We start from the raw sequence: 23831 nt of genomic DNA on the forward strand, positions 1-23831 counted from the left end.
CTCCAGGCAAGAATACTGGAGTGAGTTGCCAATTCCTTCTCCACGGGATCTTCCCAGCCCAGGGATTAAACCCAGGTCTCCTGCATTGCAGACAGATTTTTTTTACTGTCTGAGCCACCAGCATGGCTATAGATCCTGGCCTTTCTATTTCCTCTGCCGTTGGTGGCCTGTCTTCACTGCCTTCTCTCTTCAGTTTTGTCTCTGTTGTCCATCACATCAGCCAACTTCTTCCCTTTGTCCCTGTACCCCACCTCCTGGAAAACAAACAAACCTTCAACTATGGATTAATCCAGTCATTCTGCTTTCTCCAGGTCTACAGTGGCCACTGAGCATTGCTGGGGCATGACTTTCCTGGGTGGCATTCTTTCTCCTGGATGGTCACCAACCTCAATAGGTCTTTGAATTCTAACCGGCCTGCATTGTCCCCTTCTCATTAATGACCCAATCGAGACTTCCTGCCTTTCCAAATCTTCTCCCTCGCTCTCAGCAGGTGGCGTTACTTCTTATGTCTTTGAAACAAGAGACGCTTTCAGACCACCTGACTTGCCCCTTTAACGAGGCTAGTTTTATCTGTCTTCAACCTCCTTCTTCTCCTTCCTATCAACATTTAGGCAAGTTCAAATAGCCTTATCTTATAAACAACAATAAAAAATCCCAAGCTTCCTTCACTCCCATGTCACCTTCCAATCACCCTATCTCTTTCCTGCCACTTGTTTTCACACTTCTGGAAACTTGTCTTCACTGGCTATCTGCACTTTCTCACCTCCCATTCAATCCATAACTTGGGGCCGTCTGGCTTGTGTCCATGTCACTCTTCTGCCACTACCAGTCAAGGTCACCAAGGACTTCCTTGTCATTCAATCCAAAGGACTCTTTCAGATCTTATCTTGACCTTGAAGGCATGTGACACTGCTCACCACTCCTCCTTGCTTGAAACTTGCCCACTGGTTTCTAGGACACCTGAGTCTCCTGCTTTTCTTCCTCTTATTCTGGGTATGGTGTTCCTTGGTGGCTCAGCATTAAAGAAGCCATCTGACAATAAAGGAGACATGGGTTTGATCCCTGAGTCAGGAAGATCTCCTTGGGGATGGCAACCCGCTCCAGTATTCTTGCCTGGGAAATCCCATGGACAGAGGAGCCTGGTGGGCTACAGTCCGTGGGGTCACAAAAGAGTCAGACATGACTTAGTGACTAAACACCACCACCACCACCACTCTGGCCACTTGTACGTTTCCTGAAACTTCCACATTCTCATCTTCCTAGGGTGATTCTCAGGCTTCCCAGGTAAGGCTTAGGTGTCAAGAATGGTGTCCTCCACCCCCCACCCTACCCCCGAGTGCATTCCTGGTCCAAACACCTGGGAATGTGTTTTCTCACCCAAGAAACTCACTGTGGTGTTTTGAACATCAGTTTGTATTGTGAATCCCATTGCTCAGAGCCTGACATGCCTTTTTGGGTGTGTATTTATAACTGTCACTTTGAGAAGCTCTCACAACATTTGGACATCTGTTTTTCTCATTTGCCTCCTCAAAGGGCAGTCTGCTGTAGGGACACTGACAAATTAGAGGACGTCAGGAGAGGCTACAGGGTGGGTGGTCAGCAAAGTGTCCTGTGAGAACTCACTGAAAGAACTGGGGGACTTCCCTGGTAGTCTGATGGTTAAGACTCCGCGCTTCCTCTGCAGAGGGCCCAGGTTCAATCCCTGGTCAGGAAACTAGAGCCTGCATGCCACAACTAAGACCTAGCACAGCCAAACAAATAAATAGATATTTTAAGAAAAAGCTCGGGGACAGAAACAACATAGCAGAAGGAAGGCTTCAGAGCGCTAGCCAATCTGGTCTTCAAGATATTCCAAACTAGACCATGTTGGGTTGGAAGGGAGTGGGGTAGCCCGGCGTGCCTTTTTCAGACCCGTCCTTGCGAGGCTGTCTTCTTGACTCATGTTCTGGTGTGATGCTCTCAGCTTACACGATGGCCCATCACAGAAACCCTCCGTGAAGTTTGGGGATACTTAAGGGTGTCTGCTTGTTACCTCACACTGTGGTCTCTTTAGGAGGCCCTCCAGGACAAATTCCTGACTGATTTTAGTACTAAGAATAGTTGTAATTCTTTTGAGTAATAGGTCTGTTTTTCTCTCACAGGCACTGGGAATTTGTGACTGACATGGTCTTCTTTTCACTTGGGCTTTGGAAAAGCTTCAGGACAAATTTGTGGCCCACCCCCAGGAAGTGAATAGGGCAGCCCCAGAACCACTTTACCTTGATTCCCATCTCTGCTTTGTCTTCCCTTGTGGTTTTTCTTTCTCCTCTTAGTTCTCCTTATTTTACCATACACAATCAAGAACAGGCAAGCAAAAATAAACAAAAATCGCCTGTAACCTCACTATCCAGAGATACCCACAATTATCAGTGTTGTCCTTTTATGCATATTTTAAAAAAATAAAAATGAGAGGATACCATGCCTACCTTTTGGGGGGGCAGAGTGTTTTGTAACTTGCTTTTTTCGTTTTATGTCACCAATATCTTTCCATGTAATTAAATGTCTTTAAACAACTGAAAATTTCTATGAAGATCTAATTATGTCATACTACCAACTAATATGTCTACATCCATTTGTGTGCCTGGCTTTATGTACAGTCACATATACATGTATATGAAAGTACACCCACAGAGATGATCTAAGGACAATATTTGTATACACATATTAGAAGCTATAACATTCGTATGTGTCAACTCATCTGATGCTCACAACCCTAAGAGTTAGAGCTTATTGTCCCCCTTTTATAAATGAAGAAACCAGGCACAGAAAGATGCAAAAGTTGCCAAGGTCACACTCCGACTCCAAAGGGTGTTGGAACTCCAAACTGCCACGTTGCCTTTCAGGATGCCATTGAGATTTCACAGTCCATGGAGTTAAACAGAAAAAAAGAAACGTTTGCCTTCTTCCACCTCACTTTCTAATTTATGTTATTTTGCCTTGTTTTAAGCACCCTTGTAAGTCACCTGAAATCCCCCTCTGCTGCGGCATAAACAAACAGTGCAGAGAGTGCTACCCAGCACAAGAAGACAGTTAAAAATCTACCCCAGGGCAGAGGATGAATCCAGCCAGTCCTGCAATGAAGTGGATTTATTTCCTTGGGCTGCAGTGAACTTCCATCCCTAGAAGAGCTGGCTTGGGTGGCCATCTCTCAGGGAGGCTGGGGTAGGCAGTCTTCCAAACAGACTGAGCTGGGCCAGACTAGCCCTGAGGCCCCTTCTTAGACTCCCAGAGTTTATGAAAATACCAATAAGACAAAACAAGACACTCAATGGGGCTAATGCAGCAAGCCAGCTGTTGGGCCAGAACCAGTATCCCAAGTTTTCAAGCCAGGCCTGTTACCAGCTCACTCATCTAAAAGTTAACAACTGGCAGTTCAGTTCAAAACTCTTAGCCCAGTGTCTTCTTTCCCCTGAAGTGCTTTGGCTGCTGCTGGAAGAGGGTCAAAGGATACCGTCACTGTCTTCGGCCCTTCGGTGAAGGTAGCAGAGAAGGAGGCAAGAAGCTGGGTGGCCCCAAGGGTGTCCCACTAGACTAGAATTGTGTGGGATGACCCGTTTGACAAATGTGAGGAGAGGAAGGAGCCAGGTTTCTATGGCTGGGAGATCTTACTCAAGTTTTTTCACCTCCTGAGAACTATTTCCTCCCTCATCTGCAAAACAGACTTTCACACCTACTCTGCAAAGCAGTTATGGGTTCCCAGCAGATAGTATGGGCTACAGCACCTTTGCACACTGAGCCGGTGAGCACCTTATCAGGCTGCTTGTGGATCCGGGGAGGGCTAGGCCACCTCCAGCCCGAGGCCTGGGGGTTGCTGGCCAGTGCCCAGGTGCTGTCTGGTTTTGTCCCACTTCAGCCTCCAGCCCACCACAACTCCCAGGTAGACAAGGAGCTGCTTTCTCTACAGACTGGCCCACCGAGGGGTGACAGCTGTGAGGGGACGGCAGAGCCGCTCTTTCCCTCCAGATGCCAGGGGCTGCGGGTAGGAGAGGCGAGCCAGCAGAGGCTCCCTCTTCCTCACGATTCCGGGCTGTCTGCCCACGGGGCACGGCCCTGGACGCGGTGCCACCAGGGCCATCACGCTGGGTTTGAGGAAGGCCCGACCCCAACTCAGCAAAGAAAACAAACACAGATGTGTTTGCCCGGGACCAGGAGGGAGAAAAATCGCCCCCTCTCCCTCGCCTGCGCGCTCCCCAGGGGCGTGGGGCCGGCGGAAACCTGCTGGGCTCCCGGGGCAGCGCGGGGCCGGGCGAAGCGGACGGTCCCCGGCCGGCCCCTCCTCCCTCCGCGGGGTGAGCGCCGGGCCCAGCCCCCTCTCCGGGGTTTCCCCGGGCGCTCTCCTCGCTTCCCTTTGTCTCCGCTTCTCCTTCTCGGGCGCCCGGGTTTCCACCCGCTCGTACCCTCGCTCTCTCCGGGTCCCTGGCCGCTTCCCTTTAACTTTCTTCTTTCCCGGGGTGAAAACTTGGCTCGGGAGCCGGCGGCTGCCCGCCGACGTTATTGGCCGGCGCCCCGCCCGGCGGCCCCGCCCCCCGCCCCCGCGCTCCCCTCCGCCCCCCACTCCCTGCGCGAGTGGCGGCGGCGGCGGCGGCGGAGCCTTCGGGGGCGTGCGTGCGTGTGTGAGTGCGCGCCAGCCAGCGGGAGTGTGTGCGCCCCGGGCGCGGGCTGGGCGGCACTCGCACCGCGGCGGCAGCGGCGGGAGCCGGGCGGCCGCGTCGTCATTCGGGCGGGAGAGGCGGCGGCGGCCGGGCCGGGCCGGGGCTGGGACAGCGGCGGCCGCGCCGGGCATGGAGCTGGCAAGCCCGCGCTGAGGCAGGACGCGCCTGCTAGCAACCAGCGAGAAGCTCTCCGCCGTCCGGCGCGCGGGCTCCCCGGCCGGGGCCGGGCAAACTTTTCTTTCTCTTTTGCCCTCTTCTGAGGTAAAGTCCCTAACGCGGACTCGCCGGCCGGGAGTGGGATCTGGGGCAGCTGAGCGGGAAGCCCGGGCTGCGGGAGGCGGGGGCGCGGGCCGTGCGAGCTCAGGGGCTCTTCGAGTTGTCCCGCGCCCGAGTTGAGGGGTGCGGGCGGGGCGACGGCTGACGAGCAGACGGGCGCGGGCAGGACCCTCGGGCGGCGTGGAGGCGGCGGCGGCGGCGGCGGGGAAACCGAGCGATTGCCCGCAGCCCCGGCTCGCCGCCGGCGGGGAAGAGGAGGCGCGAGCAGTGCAGGGCCTGGGGGTCTCCGGATTCGCCTGCCCCCGGGACGCGGGGCACCGAGGCGGGTGTTCGCCCGCGTCCCCGATCGCCGCCCCACCGCGGGGTTGGAGGGCGCGGGGCGGGCTGGCTGAGCGCGGCTCCCTTCTCTCCGCAGGCGCTTTCTGCGGCGGGCGGACCGACTCCTCGGCGCGGCGGGGCCGGGGCAGGCTGGACGCAGCACGATGCGCGCAGTGTGGGAGGCGCTGGCGGCGCTGGCGGCCGTGGCGTGCCTGGTGGGCGCGGTGCGCGGCGGGCCCGGGCTTAGCATGTTCGCCGGCCAGGCGGCGCAGCCCGACCCCTGCTCGGACGAGAACGGCCACCCGCGCCGCTGCATCCCGGACTTTGTCAACGCGGCCTTCGGCAAGGACGTGCGCGTGTCCAGCACCTGCGGCCGGCCCCCGGCGCGCTACTGCGTGGTGAGCGAGCGCGGCGAGGAGCGGCTGCGCTCCTGCCACCTCTGCAACGCGTCGGACCCCAAGAAGGCGCACCCGCCCGCCTTCCTCACGGATCTCAACAACCCGCACAACCTGACTTGCTGGCAGTCGGAGAACTACCTGCAGTTCCCGCACAACGTCACGCTCACGCTGTCGCTTGGCAAGAAGTTCGAGGTGACCTACGTGAGCCTGCAGTTCTGCTCGCCCCGGCCCGAGTCCATGGCCATCTACAAGTCCATGGACTATGGGCGCACGTGGGTGCCCTTTCAGTTCTACTCCACGCAGTGCCGCAAGATGTACAACCGGCCGCACCGCGCACCCATCACCAAACAGAACGAGCAGGAGGCCGTGTGCACCGACTCGCACACCGACATGCGCCCACTCTCGGGCGGCCTCATCGCTTTCAGCACGCTGGATGGGCGACCCTCGGCGCACGACTTCGACAACTCGCCGGTGCTGCAGGACTGGGTTACGGCCACCGACATCCGCGTGGCTTTCAGCCGCCTGCACACGTTCGGCGACGAGAACGAGGACGACTCGGAGCTGGCACGCGACTCGTACTTCTACGCCGTGTCCGACCTGCAGGTGGGCGGCCGCTGCAAGTGCAACGGCCACGCGGCCCGTTGCGTGCGCGACCGCGACGACAGCCTGGTGTGCGACTGCAGGCACAACACGGCCGGCCCGGAGTGTGACCGCTGCAAGCCCTTCCACTACGACCGGCCCTGGCAGCGCGCCACCGCCCGCGAGGCCAACGAGTGCGTGGGTGAGTGGGGCGCCACGGGGACGCGGGCGGGACCCGGACGGGGCGGGGACCCGGGCGGCTACTCCCGGGCCTAGCGAGCATCTCCCGCTGCGTGAATGTGGTGGGGATGGTGGGAGGCGCGTTCCGGGAAATCCTGGGCGGTGGGGCCGGGAGAGTCGGTCCACTCGCGCGCTTGACGCTGGCCAATTGGGTTGGCCTCCTGTGCGCTTCGGTAAGACAAGATGCTGGGAGTGGGCTTTGCAGAAAATTTACCAGTCCGTTCCCCTAATCCCAGATCCAAGGGCAGACACTGATTGCCTTCTCCTCAGTTTGGCGGGACTCTGGGATCCACCCCCCCACCCCGCTCCAGGGCAGCAGCTGGTCTCGCTGTTGGGGACCCCGGCCCGGTTCCCAGGAAGTTCCAGCTCCACGGCCACAAATCCCTCGGGAGGTGGCAAAGGGATTTGCAATTTGGTGCTAATTCGGTGCACGACGAACATCACTCCTGCGTCCTCCATTTGTCTTTTACGGTTTGAAAATAGATATAGTTTTCTTTTGGATAGCGTGTTTGGGCTAGCAAAAGAATGATGTGATTTAAATTAATTACTATCTGCAGATTACAAAAGAGAGTTCACTAATTATTTTAAACTAAGTCAGTCCCGGTCCAAAAAAGTATACCAGATTTTCGTTGTTGTTGTTAGCATGGTGGGGGGCGGGGTGTGTGTGTTGAGGTGAAATTAAACAATTCCCGCGAATTAACTAAGGGCCCAGATTCTTGATTTTATGGGGTTTCAGGTCCTGGAAGAGAAATCTCACAAAACCCTGTACTGGTGGATATTCTTGGGTCTGAAATGAGGCTTGAAAAAAAAAAAAGAAATGCATTCCGTTTCTGGATCATACAACTTTGCTGCAGTAGAAACTCTGAGCCCTCAGTTTCTCCTCAGGAGAAGAAGAAGAAAAAACGTAGAGGAAAGGTAGGTAGTTAGACCATAATCAGCTTTTCCAGTATGAGACGTAAAGGTACAAATCCCACGCTTTATTTTAAGGAAAATCATTCAGTTCGGCCATCCGCCCTTGGGTATTCATCTTTTGTGGAATAGTTATTCCCTCCCCCTCCCATACAGCCCGTGTGAGTTTCTTCAGTTGCCTCGGCCTCTGAGGCACATTACAAAGTTTGCTGGCCCCACAAACACACGTCTTGAGGTCTGGTTCTGGTTAATTGTGTCATGTTGTTGTCGAATAGTTTGTGCCTCATGACTTGTGGATGCAGACTTTCTCGGAATGGAAAACATGTTTTGATCGGCTCTGAGGCCCAGGCGGGCGTCCTGGTCTGCAGAGGGCAGTTCTCCTGTTGCGTGGCCAGATCTCCATTTTTGCACTCCATCCAAGGGTCTACTTCTGCAGACCTCATTGTCCTTCCCCCTCCTGTAAGGGACGCCACTGCTGGCTGGTCGGAAGAGACTTTTCAGGATTCGGGCGGTGAGACAGTGGTTACTCCCCGACTTAGTCGTCTTTGAGAATAGAACGCCTTTGATCTGCTCCATTCCTTCAGAAATGTTGGTTTTTCCCATCCCTTCTCTTTCTTCTCGCCTTTCCTCTTTTCATTTCTTCCTTTTGTGAGTGAAAACCCTTTATTGACATTTAAAAGGCCTCCCAGGGTTTGGCTATCTGTGTTAGCTTATATGTGCATATGAAAGATAACTTCTCATCGTCACCAGCAGGGTCTGATTGGAAAACACGCAAGTGAATACATGGAGGCAAATAAGCTGGCTATGATGGTAACGTTTTCCTGGCTTGAAGATTCCTCTTAGCCGTGGTGGTGGTGTTCCGATACCACCCACCTCCAGCTCTCCGTCACTTTGTATGTGGAGAAGTAACCCGCAATTTTATAACAATGGCCATGCGCTTGAAATAATCTCCATAGTTGAGGATTTTGTCTTTTGACCAAAGCACTAACTCTGTGCACAAATTGGATTGACTGTTTTTTTTTTAAGCCAAATTGAGCAATCAACATATTAACTAACGTAATTAGTAAGCCTTTTTGTTCAAAAAGTTTAATTAGGCCTAATAAGTACATAATCTACATGACAAATAATCGGCTGACAATATTTTCTGGGTTTCACTGAAGTTATTTTAATTCTCAGTAGTTAAAGTATCTTTAAATCTTGCCAATTATTCAGTCATCTCATAAAAGCCAAGCCAATTCAGTGATGTTAAAGTTATTTATAGTTTCCTTTTTGAATAGATGTTCTGATACCTTGTAGATATAGCCTCGGGAATGTCAGGTTGAAGTTCCCATAAAGTCTTAATTGAAGTCTTAGTGATTTTTCCATCATTTCACAAAAGAGAAAGCCAGCAAAGACAATTTAGAAGTGATTTACAATTAAAGGTCGAGCTTTTTATGAAAAGGCCCTGAAGTGGAGATACGTGAATGAATTAGTATTTGACAGGTGTTCTGAGACACTACAGGGCACTGTGCTAGGAAAAGGCATTAATAAATCCTTCAAACACTAACTTTTGTACTATCAGCAGGTCAGATTTCCGCCCCCCCCCCAAATAATCCTATCTTGTGAATTTCACACTGTTGACATAGAAAGTCAGGCTACCCAGATTATTTACAGCTAAGGCAAAGAAGTATATTTTCTACTCCAAAAATGTTTTGATAAAAAAATGAAACACTATCACTGTCTGTCTTTGCCTTTCTAAAATGAGACACGACATAATAAAGTGACATTGTTCCCTAAGTTAACTGTCTCACCGCCCCCCCATCCTAAAACTTTAAGAAAACATCGATATTATTATTTTTCTAAATAGTTCTATATAGGGCCAAGAAAATACTATATCCTATAGGTTTTTCTTTGGTTCAGCTTTCTTTTCAGGGTTGTTTTCAAGGTTGAGTTCTCTACGAAGTAAACGTGAATTTTTGTAAGGTCCAATTTTGTTTTAAACGCAATTTTGGATTTCTTCTGAAAAGAAAACCCAAAACAATATGAAAGACAAGACTGTGTATAATGTTACGGCCTCGACAGCTCTCCGTGGAATAACTAAATACTTTCTTCCGCCCATATGTATCAGCAGTGTTTGCATGCTCTTATACACATGTGCGTCTATATTCATCGTGTAAAGAAGCATCCATGCATGGGGGGGTGTATACATTCAAGAGAAAATGCATGAACAGTTTTAAACCACCTGGGTTGCTAGGCCCTCCCCCTCTTCCTTTTTTTTTTTTTCAAAAAAGAGCATCTGAAGACCATATTGTGTTTCCATAAATTATTGACATCAGTTTTAATCAGTGTCCCCCTGACGTCGGAGCTGTGTTAGTATTTAGTGCCTGATGAAGCATGCTGTTTAATCTTACTGTGGGGATGTCAGCATGAACCCCTGCCTGGTTTGTGACAGGGTGAACTTATGAAAACTCGTTTTGCGACTCACACTTTGGCTTGACGTTGCCCTGCTGAAACCCAAAACCCACACAAAAGACGTCTCTGCAAGATGAGCACTGTGCTGGGCTGGCCTCCTATGGTCATGGGTACCTGCACCATAAAGCTTGTAATTGTTTAAACATGACTTTGGGAGGGGGTCCTCAGGCTGTAAATGGCTCTGGGCCTGCCGTCATTCCTGGCAGGAGAGGGAGGTTATATGGGAGGTGTTGCTGTGAGAAATCTAATGCCCCGATAAAAACTCTTGCAAAATCAGAAGGCTAAAATGATCTGCTGCTCAGTCTGGTATATAGCTGTAGATAAGTGAATATTCTTATAGTCCTGGTAATTATCATGGGCTTCCCTGGTGGTTCAGTGGTAAAGACTCCACCTGCAGGAGACATGGGTTCAGTCCCTGGGTTGGGAAGATCCCCTGAAGAAGGAACTGGCAACCCACTCCAGTATTCTTACCTGTAAAGTCTCATGGACACAGGAACCTGGCGGGCTAGGCCACGGGGCTGCAAAGAGTTGGGCATGACTTAGTGACTAACCACCACCATCACCATTTATTATAATTATTATCTTTATATGACTAACCCTGGAGGGCTTTTTTTGGCCCAACATTTAGTTATTTAATCATTGTAACTAAGCTAATACTAGGCTCCATTATTGTTCTTATTTTACAGAGGAAGAAACTATAACCTTTGGGTAAAGGGTTTACTCAAAGTCATATAGCTAGTAGGTGGTAGAACTGGGTCTCCCGTCTGAAGTTTAGGCTTTGTTTTACTGCATCTTCTGTGCTGCCTCCCCATAGAATGGATGAATGGCTGGATGGCTGGATGAATGAATAGTTCATGTACAGGCAGAACTCAGAGAGATAGTGCAGGTTTGTTTACAGACCACAGCGATAAAGCAAGTCCCATGAATTTCTCAGTTTCCCAGTGTCTGTAAAAGTTGTTTATACTATAGTTTATCAAGTGTGCAATAGTATTATGTCTTAAAAAATAGCAATGTACATATCTCAGTTATTCATAAAAATACTTCATTTCAGGAAGCTATATTCAATATCTTATGATGAACCATTATGGAAAAGAATGTGCAAAATCACTATATATGTATGACTGAAACATTGATGCACAGCAGAAATTAACACAACATCATAAATCAACTATATTTCAATAAAACTAAAAAAACACTTCATTGCTAAAAAATGCTAACCATCCTCTGAGCCTTTCTGTGAGTCATATTAATATTAATAGTCGTAACATCAAAGATCACCGATGATAGATTACCGTAACACAGACAATAATAAAAAGTTTGAACTATTGCTAAGAATTACCAAAATGTGACCCAGCGGCATGAAGTGAGTCTATGCTACAGTGTCCATAGACTTGCTTAAGGCTGGGTTGCCACAACCCTTCAACCTGTAAGAAACACGATGTCTACAAAGTTCAATAAAGCGCAGTACAATCAAGCGAGGTCTGTGTGTAGAGGACAATAGTTGGAACAACCTGTTGCCTCTTGCTGGAATTAAAGGTGGTTCCCTAGTTGTGCTGTAGTATGTGATAGTATGTCATATGATGCCATAGATCGTATTTACTATGTTCATACATGCTTGAATGCTTGCATATGAAATTGTGTATAAAAAGTCCTTGATGTTAGCCTTTAGGCCTCGTGGGAGCTGGGAGCTTTTAGAAATGTAACTACAGAGTGTTTAAACACTTTTGTGTGGGTGGTCAGCGTGCACAGGTGTTGCTCATGGCCGAGTTTTGATTTCAGGGCCCGTGATCTCTCTCAGAGGTGGTGGAACAGAGCTCGTAATCAGAAATTCCTTTTTTAACCAGGCCTTCTCTTTTCTCCCTTGTGCTCAGTAGCTGGTTGCTTCTCTGGGACATATTGGAAAAAGTATAGGACGTGGCTAAGAAGTATTGTTAAAGAAGGGAGTTTAGGGACTTCCCTAGTGGTCCAGTGGTTTAGACCTCACCTTCCGAGGCCGGGGGTGCAGGTTTGTTCCCTGCTCAGGAAGCTAAGATCCTACATGCCTTGCAGCCAAAAGACCAAAAAAATCATAAAAACAGAAGCAATATAAACAGTAAACATAGACAGTAACAACTTCAATAAAGACTTTAAAAATGGTCCACATCAAAAAGAAAAGTCTTAAAAATAAAGACAGGAGTTTAATGGTGTATCCTGGTCGCTGGCTGGGTGCTGGTACGTGCAGGGCACGTGTGTCGGTGGCACAGGGCTATCGTTTATCACTTTGGGCCCCATGGCAGCTGGACTGAGGGTCTCTGTTGAGGTGGGCCCAGATGCTGCTCACTCCTTGACCCAGAGAAGTGAGACAGAGCCGAATCAAGACACACTTTTTGGGGAGCGTCTGTTTCTTTCCAAGGCTTTGCCAAACTGTCCTTTTGCCCTGCCCAGACTTCTCCCTGACCTCCTCCTCCTGTAGAAAAATGAGATCCTCAGGAAAATATTTGAGACTTCAGGTCCAGAGTAAATACTGGAAAGGCAGTGGGTTGCAATTCAGATGTTCCCTGGAAGGAACCCCCTCATTGTCTGCTCACAGCTGGTATCGATAATTTCCTCCTGGAGATGAGTTGTGCTTTTCATTAAGTAAATTTTTTGTCTTGGGATTAAACCAACATTGTATTCTTAATAGACTTTTATGTTTACACTTCAAAAGTCCACTGGGTTGTTATTCGTGTTATCTTGATGGCTTCTACGGCGTCTGCTATGCACACTGGCTTCACCAAAATAAATGGCTCTCTAGGGAACTGGATTATAAAACGGTCTTATCTGTTGATGCTGTGGTGCGGGTATTTTGTGAGCCAGTATTTTTTTTCCTTCCTTTCAGAAGTGATAATCATACCTTGAGTTTCTGCAGTGCCTTTCATTAGAGGGAGACTGGAGGTCTCGGGGCGGGGGGTGGGCTTTTGAAATGGTTGAGATTTGAGGTTAATACTTACAGAGTGGCCGACAGCATTTTGCCTGTTGGTCTGAAGAGACACACCTCAGCCGTTGTGGTCTCTGCAGCCTCAGAAGATGCAGCTTTGGTTTAGGTGGCCAGGGAGTTTAAAGTGTCTGTCCCGGGGTGTGTCACGTTGCATGCTGAGGAGAGACTGAAAACCCCTACTGTGTGCCAGGCATCGTACTCGGTGCTCTACATGTGCTTTATGTCAGTGAATCAGATTGCCATGAGAAACGGAAGCCTTTCCAAACCAGATGTCCTGGCCACCAGCCCGGAGGTTTTGCACAAACAAACCTGAGCTCGGACAGGGCACATCTTGGCTTGTTCAGTGATGCCATTGTAGACACAGAGAGCAGGCAGGTACCAGTGGCACTTGTCTCAAAGGCTGATCACATAAAAGCCACATTCTGTCGTAATCAGCTCCCAGGGATGGTTCTGAAAAGCACCTGGAATAAGGAAACTGCCCGCGAGAGTCTTTGGACATAGGGCTGTTCGCCACCAGTCTGTCTCTTGTCTCAGTTCGGTTCGATGTGTATAGCACCACGTGGGGAGTTCAAGAGTGCATTTCTGTATTCGTATTCCAGAAAATGTAGCCCTATTATAAACTTGGAATTAGATTTTCCTTTGCGTTGGAACGTTACATGATTTACATAACATTTAATGATTTAATGACATAATGTTTTATGATTATATAATGTGAGTTTCCCCCAGGTCAGAAGGCAGAGACCCATCAGCTGGTCAGTTCTTTGCTTCTGGAGATAATACTTCCTTTCCATCCCCAGCTCCTGGGAGTCTTTGATTCAGTGTGTGTTCAGCCTTTACTTTGTTATTTTTGTACCAGTTCTGCCCTCTGACAGAGTGAAGGGACTGTGGTCATGGGATGGATGAGATGTGAGATGCTTTCCGTCTGAGCCTTTCTCATCCAGCATTGACGCACCTGCTCCAAGCCTCCTTTGTGTTGGATATTTCTAGCCAATGCATCCACTGGCCCTCAGGGAACAAGAGAATATGTCAGCAAGGAGACAGGTGTACCAGTGGTTCAGGAGTGCTGCCAAGGAGTGGAGAAATGTTCACTGCCTCTGCCTCTGTCAGGGTCATTCCTAGAGATCCTGAGCCTTTTGCCATTAGAGTCAGTGTGTTAGCTGGTGCTAAGGCTGCAATCGCCTTGCAGTGCATTTATGCATATAAAGACGATCCAGAAGAAAGATTTCTCAGTAGGTATGCCAGGCCTCTGGGTTATTTAAAGGGGTGAGTGGGGACTTCCCTGGTGGTCCAGTGGTTAAGACCCTGCACTTCCACTGCAGTGCTAGTGGTAGAGAATCTACCTGCCAGTGCAGGAGATGCAGGAGACACGAGTTCAATCCCTGGGTTGGAAAGATCCCCTGGAAGAAGAAATGGCAACCTGCTCCAGTATTCTTGCCTGGAGAATCCCATGGACAGGGGAGCCTGAAGGGCTACAGTCCATAGGGTTGCAGAGTTAGACATAGCTGAAGTGACTGAGGACTCACACACGCACACACTCTTCCACTGCAGGGGCCGCGGGTTTGATCCCTGGTTGCGGAACTTAAGATCATGCATGCAGTATGGTGCTGCCAAAAACAGGGGAAGGATGAGTGGTTTTTTAGAGGTCAAAGTACATTTGTTCAGTGAGAACCTGAAAGGCAGAAAGTAACACTAAGAGGGACAGAAAGTTCACAGTATCACCTGATAATCAATGAATCCTCCCAACTCAGCCTGGAAGGAGGCTCTAGAACTCAGTCTCTGTGGACGGTTTGGGACTAGCCTGTATAAGGCGTGCGAGGTACCAGCCTCTCTGCAGGGCCCAGCTTTAGTTGAGAGCCATTCATGCTCCTTCCTGGCTGTGCTATTGCTAGATTTTCTAGATTTTCCCCACTCCTTTACTGCCTCCAGATAAGAGAGAGTATTAGTCATCATGTACAATTTTTCACACATTCCAGAGGCTCCACACCTAAGTTAGACACTCTGTAGGACCATAGTCACCTTTGAAGGAGCTGGGTTTGAATAAATGAGTCTTAGGTAACAAGAAAATGAGGTAGACCTCTTTTAGTTTCCTGACTGCCTATATGTTGCATTATATTTCATGGATGGACTGTCCCAAAGAGATGGACACTTTCTGCTGCCTCATTACGTTCGTTGGGACTTCTGATTTCATCTCTTCCTGTTTGGAGTGGCTGTGGTGAGTACTTGGCAATGCATCTTTTCCAAATTCTGAAACCAGGGCAGATATCACTAATCAGTCACAGTATTCATTTTCCTAAGTCCAGAAATGGTCTTAGGGTATTAGACTCTGGGCTTCCTTGGTGGCTCAGATGGTAAAGAATTATGCCTACAGTGTCAGACACCCAAGTATGATCCCTTGATCGGGAAGTTTCCCTGGAGAAGAGAATGGCTATCCATTCCAGTATTCCTGCGTGGAGAATTCCATGGACAGAGGAGCCTGGCGGGCTCCTGTCCGTGGGGTTGCAAAGAGTTGGACATGACTGAGCAACTAACACATACTTCGGTATAATATCCTAGGCAGCCATTACTGTTTAGTTAGAATTAGCCTAGGAGATGAAAACTGCAAGACAGTTTTGGTCCCAGAAGAGCTTCCCCTGCTTCCCCAGCCTGCAGACAAAGAAGTAGCCTGTAGGGGACTTCCTTGATGGTCCAGTGGCTAGGAATCTGCGCTCCCAGTGCAGGGGACCAGGGTTCAATACCTGGTCGGGGAACTAGATCCTGTGTGCTGCAACTGAAAGAAAGATACCCCGTGCTGCAACAAAGACCTGGAGCAGCCAAATAAGTATTTTTTTTGAAAAAAGAAGTAACCTTAAGTGGACGTTTCTGGAGCAGTCAGTGGTCAGGTGGCTCTGTTGAGTCTGGGGATGTGAAGGAGGGGGAAATGGTGCCCTCCATGCAGGTGGGAAGTGGTCTCTTTAAGGAGGGTGTGCGTGTGAGTGGTAAACACTTGTACTGAACCATACACATGGGTGGGCCCCCAAGTGAGGAGCTTTGCTGAATGCCTGGGACACAGGGAAGATGCTGTAGGTCTTGAGAGGAAGTGAGTTTTGGATTTGGCCCCTGTACTGGGGAGGCATGGCACTGTGGTCCACTTCACATTTTCTTCCTGCATCTGCTCTGTCGTAGCATTTTGGTTTCCTCCTACCCCAACAGTTTGAGAGATCGCGGGGCCCTTAGAAGAGTGGCCTCCCCAGGAGAGTCAGCCCTGCAGTTCCCATGCAAGGTCCCCTGGACTGAGAAAACTCTAGAACTACCCTGAAATGTGAAGGAAATTATGCCCCAACCTAGGTCGGGGCTCTGGGGCTCTTCCCACCTGAGAAGTCAGGCCCAGAACCCCAAACAAGGTCTGCGTGACATGGAGAGACAGGACGCTGCCCAGGGCAAGCGCTCTGCTTGCATTTGGGCCGAAGCAGAAAAAGTGCCGAACAATAACAGTTTCAACCCCAGCATGAAAAAGGAAACACATTGTGTTTACAGATCTAGAGCTTGGCCTCCAAAACATGAAAGTACCTCTGGGTCGGGTGCCCCAGGGCAGGGCTGTTGGACAGCGGTTCCCCTGCTCCGAGTCCTGCGGCCAACGCGTTTCCTCTTCCCACAGCCAGACCTCAGAGGTGGGCAGGTCCATCGCAGCCAAGTCTTTCTTCCCAGACCCAGCCCTGTCTCACTCCTCGGCTCAGACCCGGGGAGAACTCATGGTGAGAAAGTACTCGGCCTGCCTAGCTGCCACAAGGAAGGAAACTGCTTCTCACTCCAATCCACAGAGACTTAAGCCACGTTCAGGGGCGGATCATCTATCCGCGCTACTCAGACTCGCCAGGGAAGAGCGGGACTGCATGTCCTCTGTGTTCTTCACCCCAGTTTATTGTTGGAACCAAGATGAGAGACCTGTTTGTTGTTTTATTTTTCTTATTATATTTTTCTGGCCACGCTCCGTGGCATGTAGGATCAGAGTTCCCAGACTAGGGATGGAACCCATGCCCCCTGCGTTGGAAGTGCGGTTTATCAATCACTCTGCTCCCTGTCACGGAAGTCCCTGTTCATTGTTTTGAACTGAAGGTGTCTGCAGAATTCAACCCTCAGGGAAAAGCAAGTTCTGATATTCCAGCTGTATAGAAACACTTCAGTTTTAAAATCAAGATCAGAGAGCACAGGGTTCTGTGTAGGAGTGTCTGAAATACCAAGATGTGTGTTAGGGGTTATGGTTGAGAGAACCTGTCTCCAGCTTCAGACTGCCTGGGTTGAAGTCCTGGGTCCAGGCTCTCAGTGTGACCTTGGGAATGTTATTGAACTTCTCTGGGCTTTCAATGCCTGCAAGTCCTGGGGACTCTACTCCAGACCTCACTGGTATATGGAGTAGGGTAGGAAGTGAGGGGGCACACCCCCAAGGAGGGGCCTTAGAGGAGGCTCATAGAAAAGAGACCCTGAGGTGGAGTGCTGCTTCTAGACTTGAACTTTCTTTTGTAAAAAAAAGTTTTTAATTGAAGTATAGTTGCTGTACAATATTATATAAGTTACAGTTGTATAGTATAGTGATTCACAATTTTTAAAGGTTATACTCCATTTATAGTTATTATTAAAATATTGGCTAAATTCCCCATGTTGTGTAATATATCCTTGTAGCTTATTTTATACCTAACCATTTGTACCTCTTAATCCCTCACTCTTATATTGTCCCTCCTTCTGCCCCCGCTGGTAACCACTAGTTTGTTCTCTGAGTCTGCTTTTGTTGTTGTTGTTGTGTTTGCCAGTTGGTTGTATTTTTTTTTAGGTTCCACATATAAGTGATACTTCATACAGTATTTGTCTTTCTCTGGCTGATTTCACTTTAGCATAATGCCTTCCAAGTCCATCCATGTTGCTGCTGGTGGCAAAGTTTCACTCTTTTCTTTGAGTAATATTTCATTGTGTGTGTATATATATCTTCTTTACTCATTCTTCTGCTTATGAACAGTTTGCTTCCATATCTGGCCATTTGTAAATAATGCTGTTGTGAACATTGGGGTACCTGTACCTTTCTGAATTAGTGTTTTCATTTTGGGGGATATCTACCTGGGAGTAGAATTGTTGGGGCCATAGGGTAACCATGTCTTTACTTGTTTGAGACACCTCCATAAGTGACTGACCCAATGTACATTCCCACCAACAGTGCACTGGCATTCCCTTTTCACCACATCCTCACCAACATTTGTTATTTGTGTTCCTTTTGATAATAACTATTCTGACAGGTGTGAGGGGTATCCCATTGTGGTTTTGATTTGCGTTTCCCTGATGATTAAGGTTGTTGAGCATCTTTTCATGTACCTGTTGGCCATTGGCATTTCTTCTTTGGATAGAATATGGGCTCTATTCACGGGGTCGCAAAGAGTCGGACACGACTGAGCGACTGAACTGAACTGAACTAATGGGCTCTAGGGTGCTAGGGCTCAGTAGTTGCTATGCGGGCTCAGTAGTTGCAGCTCCTGGGCTCCAGAGAACAAGCTCAGTTTCTCTTGTGAGATCTTTGTCCCATGTGAGATCTTCCTAGACTAGAGATGGAACCAGTGTCCCCTGCATTGCAAGGTGGGTTCTTAACTGCTGGACCAGCAGGGATACCCTTATTGTATTTTCTAACTGGACATTGCTGACATATAGGAAAGTTGTTGATTTTTATATTAGTACTTTGCAACCTGCCTTTTTACTGAACTCTTTTAAAATTAATTCTCATAGTGTTTCAGTTAATTCTCTTCTCTATTCAGTTAGAACCCACAAATCATGAATATTTTAGCTCTTCTTTTTCAGCATTTGGACTTTTTTTTTTTTCTTGCCTTACTGCATTGAATAGAACTTGAAAGCAACGGTATAGAATAACGGTAAGACACCTTTATGTTGATCTTGATTTGAGTGAGATTGTTTCTAGAGTTTTATTATTAAGTATGTCATTTGTTCCTAGTTTCAGATAGATCTTTTTTATTGTGCTCAAAGGAATGACCTTGGTTCCTGGCTTACCGGAGGTTTGCTCCTTTTTGCTGTTGTTTTAAATCAAGGATATGTGGTTCCTTTAGAATGTTAATCCTTTAGATATCAATCAAAGTGATCATATAATATTTCTGCTTAAGCATATTAAATAATGAATTATATTAATTGGTTTGATAAAATTTTAATAGCTTCACTGAGATATAATTCTCATACTATATGCTTCACCCATTTAAAGCATACAACTCAATGAATTGTAGTATGTTTATAGAGTGGTGTGTGCATGCATGCTAAGTCACTTCAGGGGTGTCTGTCTCTTTGCAACCGTGTGGACTGTAGCCTGCAAGGCTTCTCTGTCCATGGGATTCTCCAGGCAAGGATACTGGAGTGAGTTGCCATGTCCTCCTCCAGGTAATCTTCTGACCCTTGTATCTATCCTGTGGCCCCTGCATTGCAGGCAGATTTTTTACTGCTGAGCCACCAGAAAAGACCTAGAGTGGTGCAACCATCATTAAAGAACATTTTCATCATCACCAAAAGAAACCTTATACCCATAACAGTCACTTCCCAGTCCTTTTCGCTTGTGTTTCTGTCCCAGCCCCAGAAAAACATTAATCTACTTTTGATCTCTATGGACTTGTTTGTTCTGTACATTTTATATAAATAGGATTGTATAACCTGGGGCCTTTTGTGTCTGACTGACTTCAGTGTTTAGCATAATGTTTAATGCTAAATAATTAGCATAATGTTTTCATGGTTCATCCATGTTACAGCATGTGTCAGCACTTCATTCCTTTTTATGGCTGAATAATATTTCATTGTCTAGATACATCACGTTTTAAAATTCATCCTTCAGCTAGTGGACATTTGGATTGTTTCTACCTTGTGGCAGCTAGGAGTAATGCTCCTATGAACACTGATATACAGGTTTTTGCGTGAATATGTGTTTTCATTTCTCTTGGGTATGTACCTCAGAGTGGAAATGCTGGGTCATATGGTAACTTCATATTTAACTTTTTGAAGCGCTGCCAGACTGTTTACCAGAGCAGCTGTTCCATTTCAAAGTCTTACCTGTAACGTATGAAGATTCCAGGGTCTCCACATCCTCATCAATATTTCTGTTCTTTCTTTTTTATAATAGTCGTTCTGGTGATGGTGAAGTAGTATCTCATCGTGGTTTTGTGATTTTCTAAATGGAAGCCATTCTAGTGTTCTTGGAATAAAGTTTATTTGGTTATATTATTCTTTAGTGATGTTTTTATGTTTGATTTTTTTGTGTGTGTGTATCTGTTCAAATGTGTAATTTATCTGAACTTTTTTCTCTTTTTATTGTCTTTTGTATCAGGGCTGTTCTAACCTTATAAAATTAAGTGAGAAGTTTCTGTTCTTTTCTATGCTCTGGAATAATTTAAGTAGCATGAGAAAGAACTTTTCCTTGAAGATTTGCTAGAATTAGCCCATCTGGGCCCTGTGCCATTTTGGGAAGAGTTATTTGATAACCATTTCAATTTCTTCCATGCTTATATGTTTATTCAGGAATTTTTCAACTGCTTCCTGAGTCAAATTTGGTAATTTATTTTCCAAGAAAATAATGATTTACCCAGATTTTCATTTTTTAAGCATAGTTGTGTATAGTAATCACTTCCCATTCCCAATCACTAAAAAAATTATTTTTTAACTTTAAAATATGGCTGTATCACTGTTCTAATTCCTAATAGTGAATATTCTCACTCTCTTTTTGCCTCAGTTTGTTTGTTTGACATTTTTGAAAGTGATGATAATAACATCTGAGAATATCTGTTGAACACTCAGTGTGTGCCAGGCCCTGTGCTAAGTATTTCGTATGTGCTATCTGCTTTTCAGAATCTGAACAACTCTGTGAATTGAGTACTATTATTCACATTTACAGGTGGTTGAGAAGTTCAGGCATTTAACTTGCCTGAGACAACAGCTACAAAGCCCAGAGTTGTAATTCAAACAGGATCTCTCTATTCTCAGAGTCAGAGCTCTTACATACTATTTTAGTCTGCCACTTATTTTTTAAAAATTAATTAATTAATTAAATTTATTTTTTGGCTATGCTGGGTCTTCGTTGCTGTGAGGGCTTTTTTCTCCAGTTGTGGTGAGCGGGGGCTATTCTCTAATTGCAGTGTGTGGACTTCTCGTTGCAGTGGCTGCTCTTGTTGAGGAGCACGGGCTCTACGGTAAGGGGCTTCAGTAGTCACGGTTACTGGGCCCTAGAACACAACTATTCCTTCAATAGTTGTGGCCCACGGGCTTAGTTGCTCTGTGGCATATGGGATCTTCCTGCACCAGGAATCGAATCCATGTCCCCTGCATTAGTAGGCGAATTCTTTACCACTGGATCACCAGGGAAGTCCTGCCACTTATTTTTTGGTATTTTTAAATTCTTTCTAATTTTATAATTTCTGTTTTATCTTTATTAATTTCTTATTTAGGCTTTTGTGGTCCTACTAACATTTCTAGTTGAATGCTCAGTTCAACTAATATTATTTTTTTTCCTTATTCATATTTAGCAGCACAGCTATTTAAGGCAAAGATTTGTCCTTTCTAGAGTAGCTTTGACCATTTACCCTTGGTTGTGGTTTGTACTGCTCTCCTTGTCACTGTTTTTCCAATGACTGTGTCTTTGTAGTTTTGACATTATTTTCATTTCTGGAGTTATTTATGAATTGGGTTTTCATTTCTAGGATATTAACTCCTCAAAGTATATATTTTGTTTGAATTGAATTGAATTGAATTGAAGTCGCTCAGTCGTGTCCGACTCTTTGCAACCCTATGGACTGCAGCCCACCAGGCTCCTCCATCCATGGGATTTTCCAGGCAATAGTCCTGGAGTGGATTGCCATTTCCTTCTCCAGGGGATCTTCCCAACCCAGGGATCGAACCTGGGTCTCCTGCATTGTAGACAGAGGCTTTACCATCTGAGCCACCAGGGAATTCCATTTCATTGCAACAAATACATTTTTGTTTTGTTTTTAAATAATCTCATATGTGTATGTAAGGTCACTTCTGTTGCTAGTCCATGGGAACTGAAAGAGAGCTCTTGTTTTCAGGCTACAGAGTTCAATATATTTATCAAAATCAATTTTACTAATTATGTTTTTCAGATACTCTGTATCTTTGTTTTATTTTTGCCTACAAAAAGACCATGTTAACAGTAGACTCTAACATATCACTCTCTTAATTTGTGTTTACAAAGTGCCAAAGTCTTCCAACCTTTTAAAAATTAAGAGATGTGCAAAACTGTATGATGCTTGAACCCAAAGTAAAAGCAGGAGTCATAAAATAGTGTCTTGAATGTAGAGTTCAGAGCAGACTGCATTAAATAGGGCAAAGATGGTTATTTTATATTACACTGGTATCAGAAAGAGCTTCACTGGTGGCTCAGCAGTAAAGAATCTGCCTGCAGTGCAGGAGCCGCAGGAGACGAGGATTTGATTTCTGGGTCAGGAAGATCCCCTGGCAAAGTGTGTGGCATCCCACTCCAGGATTCTTGCCTGGATAATCCCATGGACAGAGGAGCCTGACAGGCTACAGTCCATAGGGTCGCAAAGAGTCGGACATGACTGAAGTGATTTAGCAGCAGCAGCAGCTAATTTCAGAAGAGCTGCACCGTAGCATGAATGTGAATGGAAGTCACCAGGGCCTTGGTCTCCGTGGTGAAAAGAGGGAGTTGACAGATGCTTCCTGGTCCCTTCCAGTGCTCCCATTCCATGAGGATGGTTTTGGGGTTCCCTTCTAAGTGGCTCCAGGAAGGGAATTAACTGGGAGTAAGGATTGGAAGCAAAGAACAGGACAGGATGACTCCTGAGATTGGAGCAGTTTGAGCCGACAGCTGGGGCTGGGTTTATTGCTTTGGCTCATTCCTGTCTTTACAGGAGCATCTGCCTCACTGCCTCTTGGCCTGGCAAAGGAGATGTGCTGAAATAGAAGTCAGTCTGCAAGGACAAGCTGGTGAGGCCACAAGAACTCCCTGACATGGGGTGCCACCTCCTGTAATGAAATATGACCCTGACGGCTGAGTTTGGCTCTGGAATACGACCCGCCCCTCCACTCCCATAGGCAGCTACTTACTTACAGGAACAGGCAGGTTACTCAGCTCCATGCTGGCCTCTGTGCCCCCTCATTCTCTTGCCAAGAGGTGATTAATTTATTGAAGAAAGAGGGGATGCTGAAGAGAGGCATGTGTTTCACAGGATACCAGAACCATGAGAAAGGCTGAACATTAATGACCTAAGTATCTAATTTAAGGAGTTAGGGGAAAAAATGAACAGAATAAGCCAGAACAAAGTCGGGGCTGAGGAGATAAAAAATAAGAGCAGAAGTCAATGAACCAGAAAACAAATACTCAGCAGAGAAGACCAAAGCCAAAAGTTGGTTGTTTGGGAAGATTAGTAAAATAAACAAATATCTGGAAGACTGGTAGAGGGAGGGGGAGAAAAAGAGAAGGCACAAATAAATAACATTAGGAGTGAAAAAGAGAGATAACTAGAGATCTGATGGAGACAAAAAATAAGGTAATACTATGAACAACTTTATGTTAATACATTTAAAAAGTGGAACTGCTAGGAGTGGAATTACTGGGTCATATGGTAACTCTATATGACCCCTAGCATCTTGATCAACCCCTTGGAGTGTCTCATAAGATTGTAAATAGATGACCTACTTCACAGTCTTCTGTGGAACCAAAGAAACAAACAGATACAATGGATTTCATCAAACTGAAAACTTGTGGTTTGGAGGACATTTTCAAGCCAAAGAAAGGACAACCCACAGAATAGGAGAAAATATTTACAAATCAACTACCTGAAAAGGTTTCAGAATATATAAAGAAATCTTACAACTCAACAACGAAAAGACAAACTTAAAAACAGGCCAAGAATTTAAATAAATATTTCTCCAACGAAGATACACACATGGCCAATAAGTATGTGAAAAGATGTCAACATCATTAGCCACTGGAGAAATATAAATCGTGCTGGTTCACATCTACTAGGATTG

At 46.8% G+C, this 23831-nt stretch overlaps 1 protein-coding gene across 1 annotated transcript in view; it reads left to right on the forward strand.

Moving 5' to 3' along the window:
* Nucleotides 1-5449: 5449 nt before the first annotated feature.
* The window catches only part of NTN1 (netrin 1), a 187465-nt gene continuing 169083 nt past the window's right edge, over nucleotides 5450-23831 (forward strand). Inside the window, exon 1 of the mRNA XM_068977223.1 lies at nucleotides 5450-6464. Within this exon, the coding sequence (XP_068833324.1) occupies nucleotides 5450-6464 (1015 nt within the window). The remainder of the gene's footprint in view (nucleotides 6465-23831) is intronic.

This window comes from Capricornis sumatraensis, chromosome 8, assembly GCF_032405125.1.
Source record: "Capricornis sumatraensis isolate serow.1 chromosome 8, serow.2, whole genome shotgun sequence".
Taxonomy (NCBI): domain Eukaryota; kingdom Metazoa; phylum Chordata; class Mammalia; order Artiodactyla; family Bovidae; genus Capricornis; species Capricornis sumatraensis.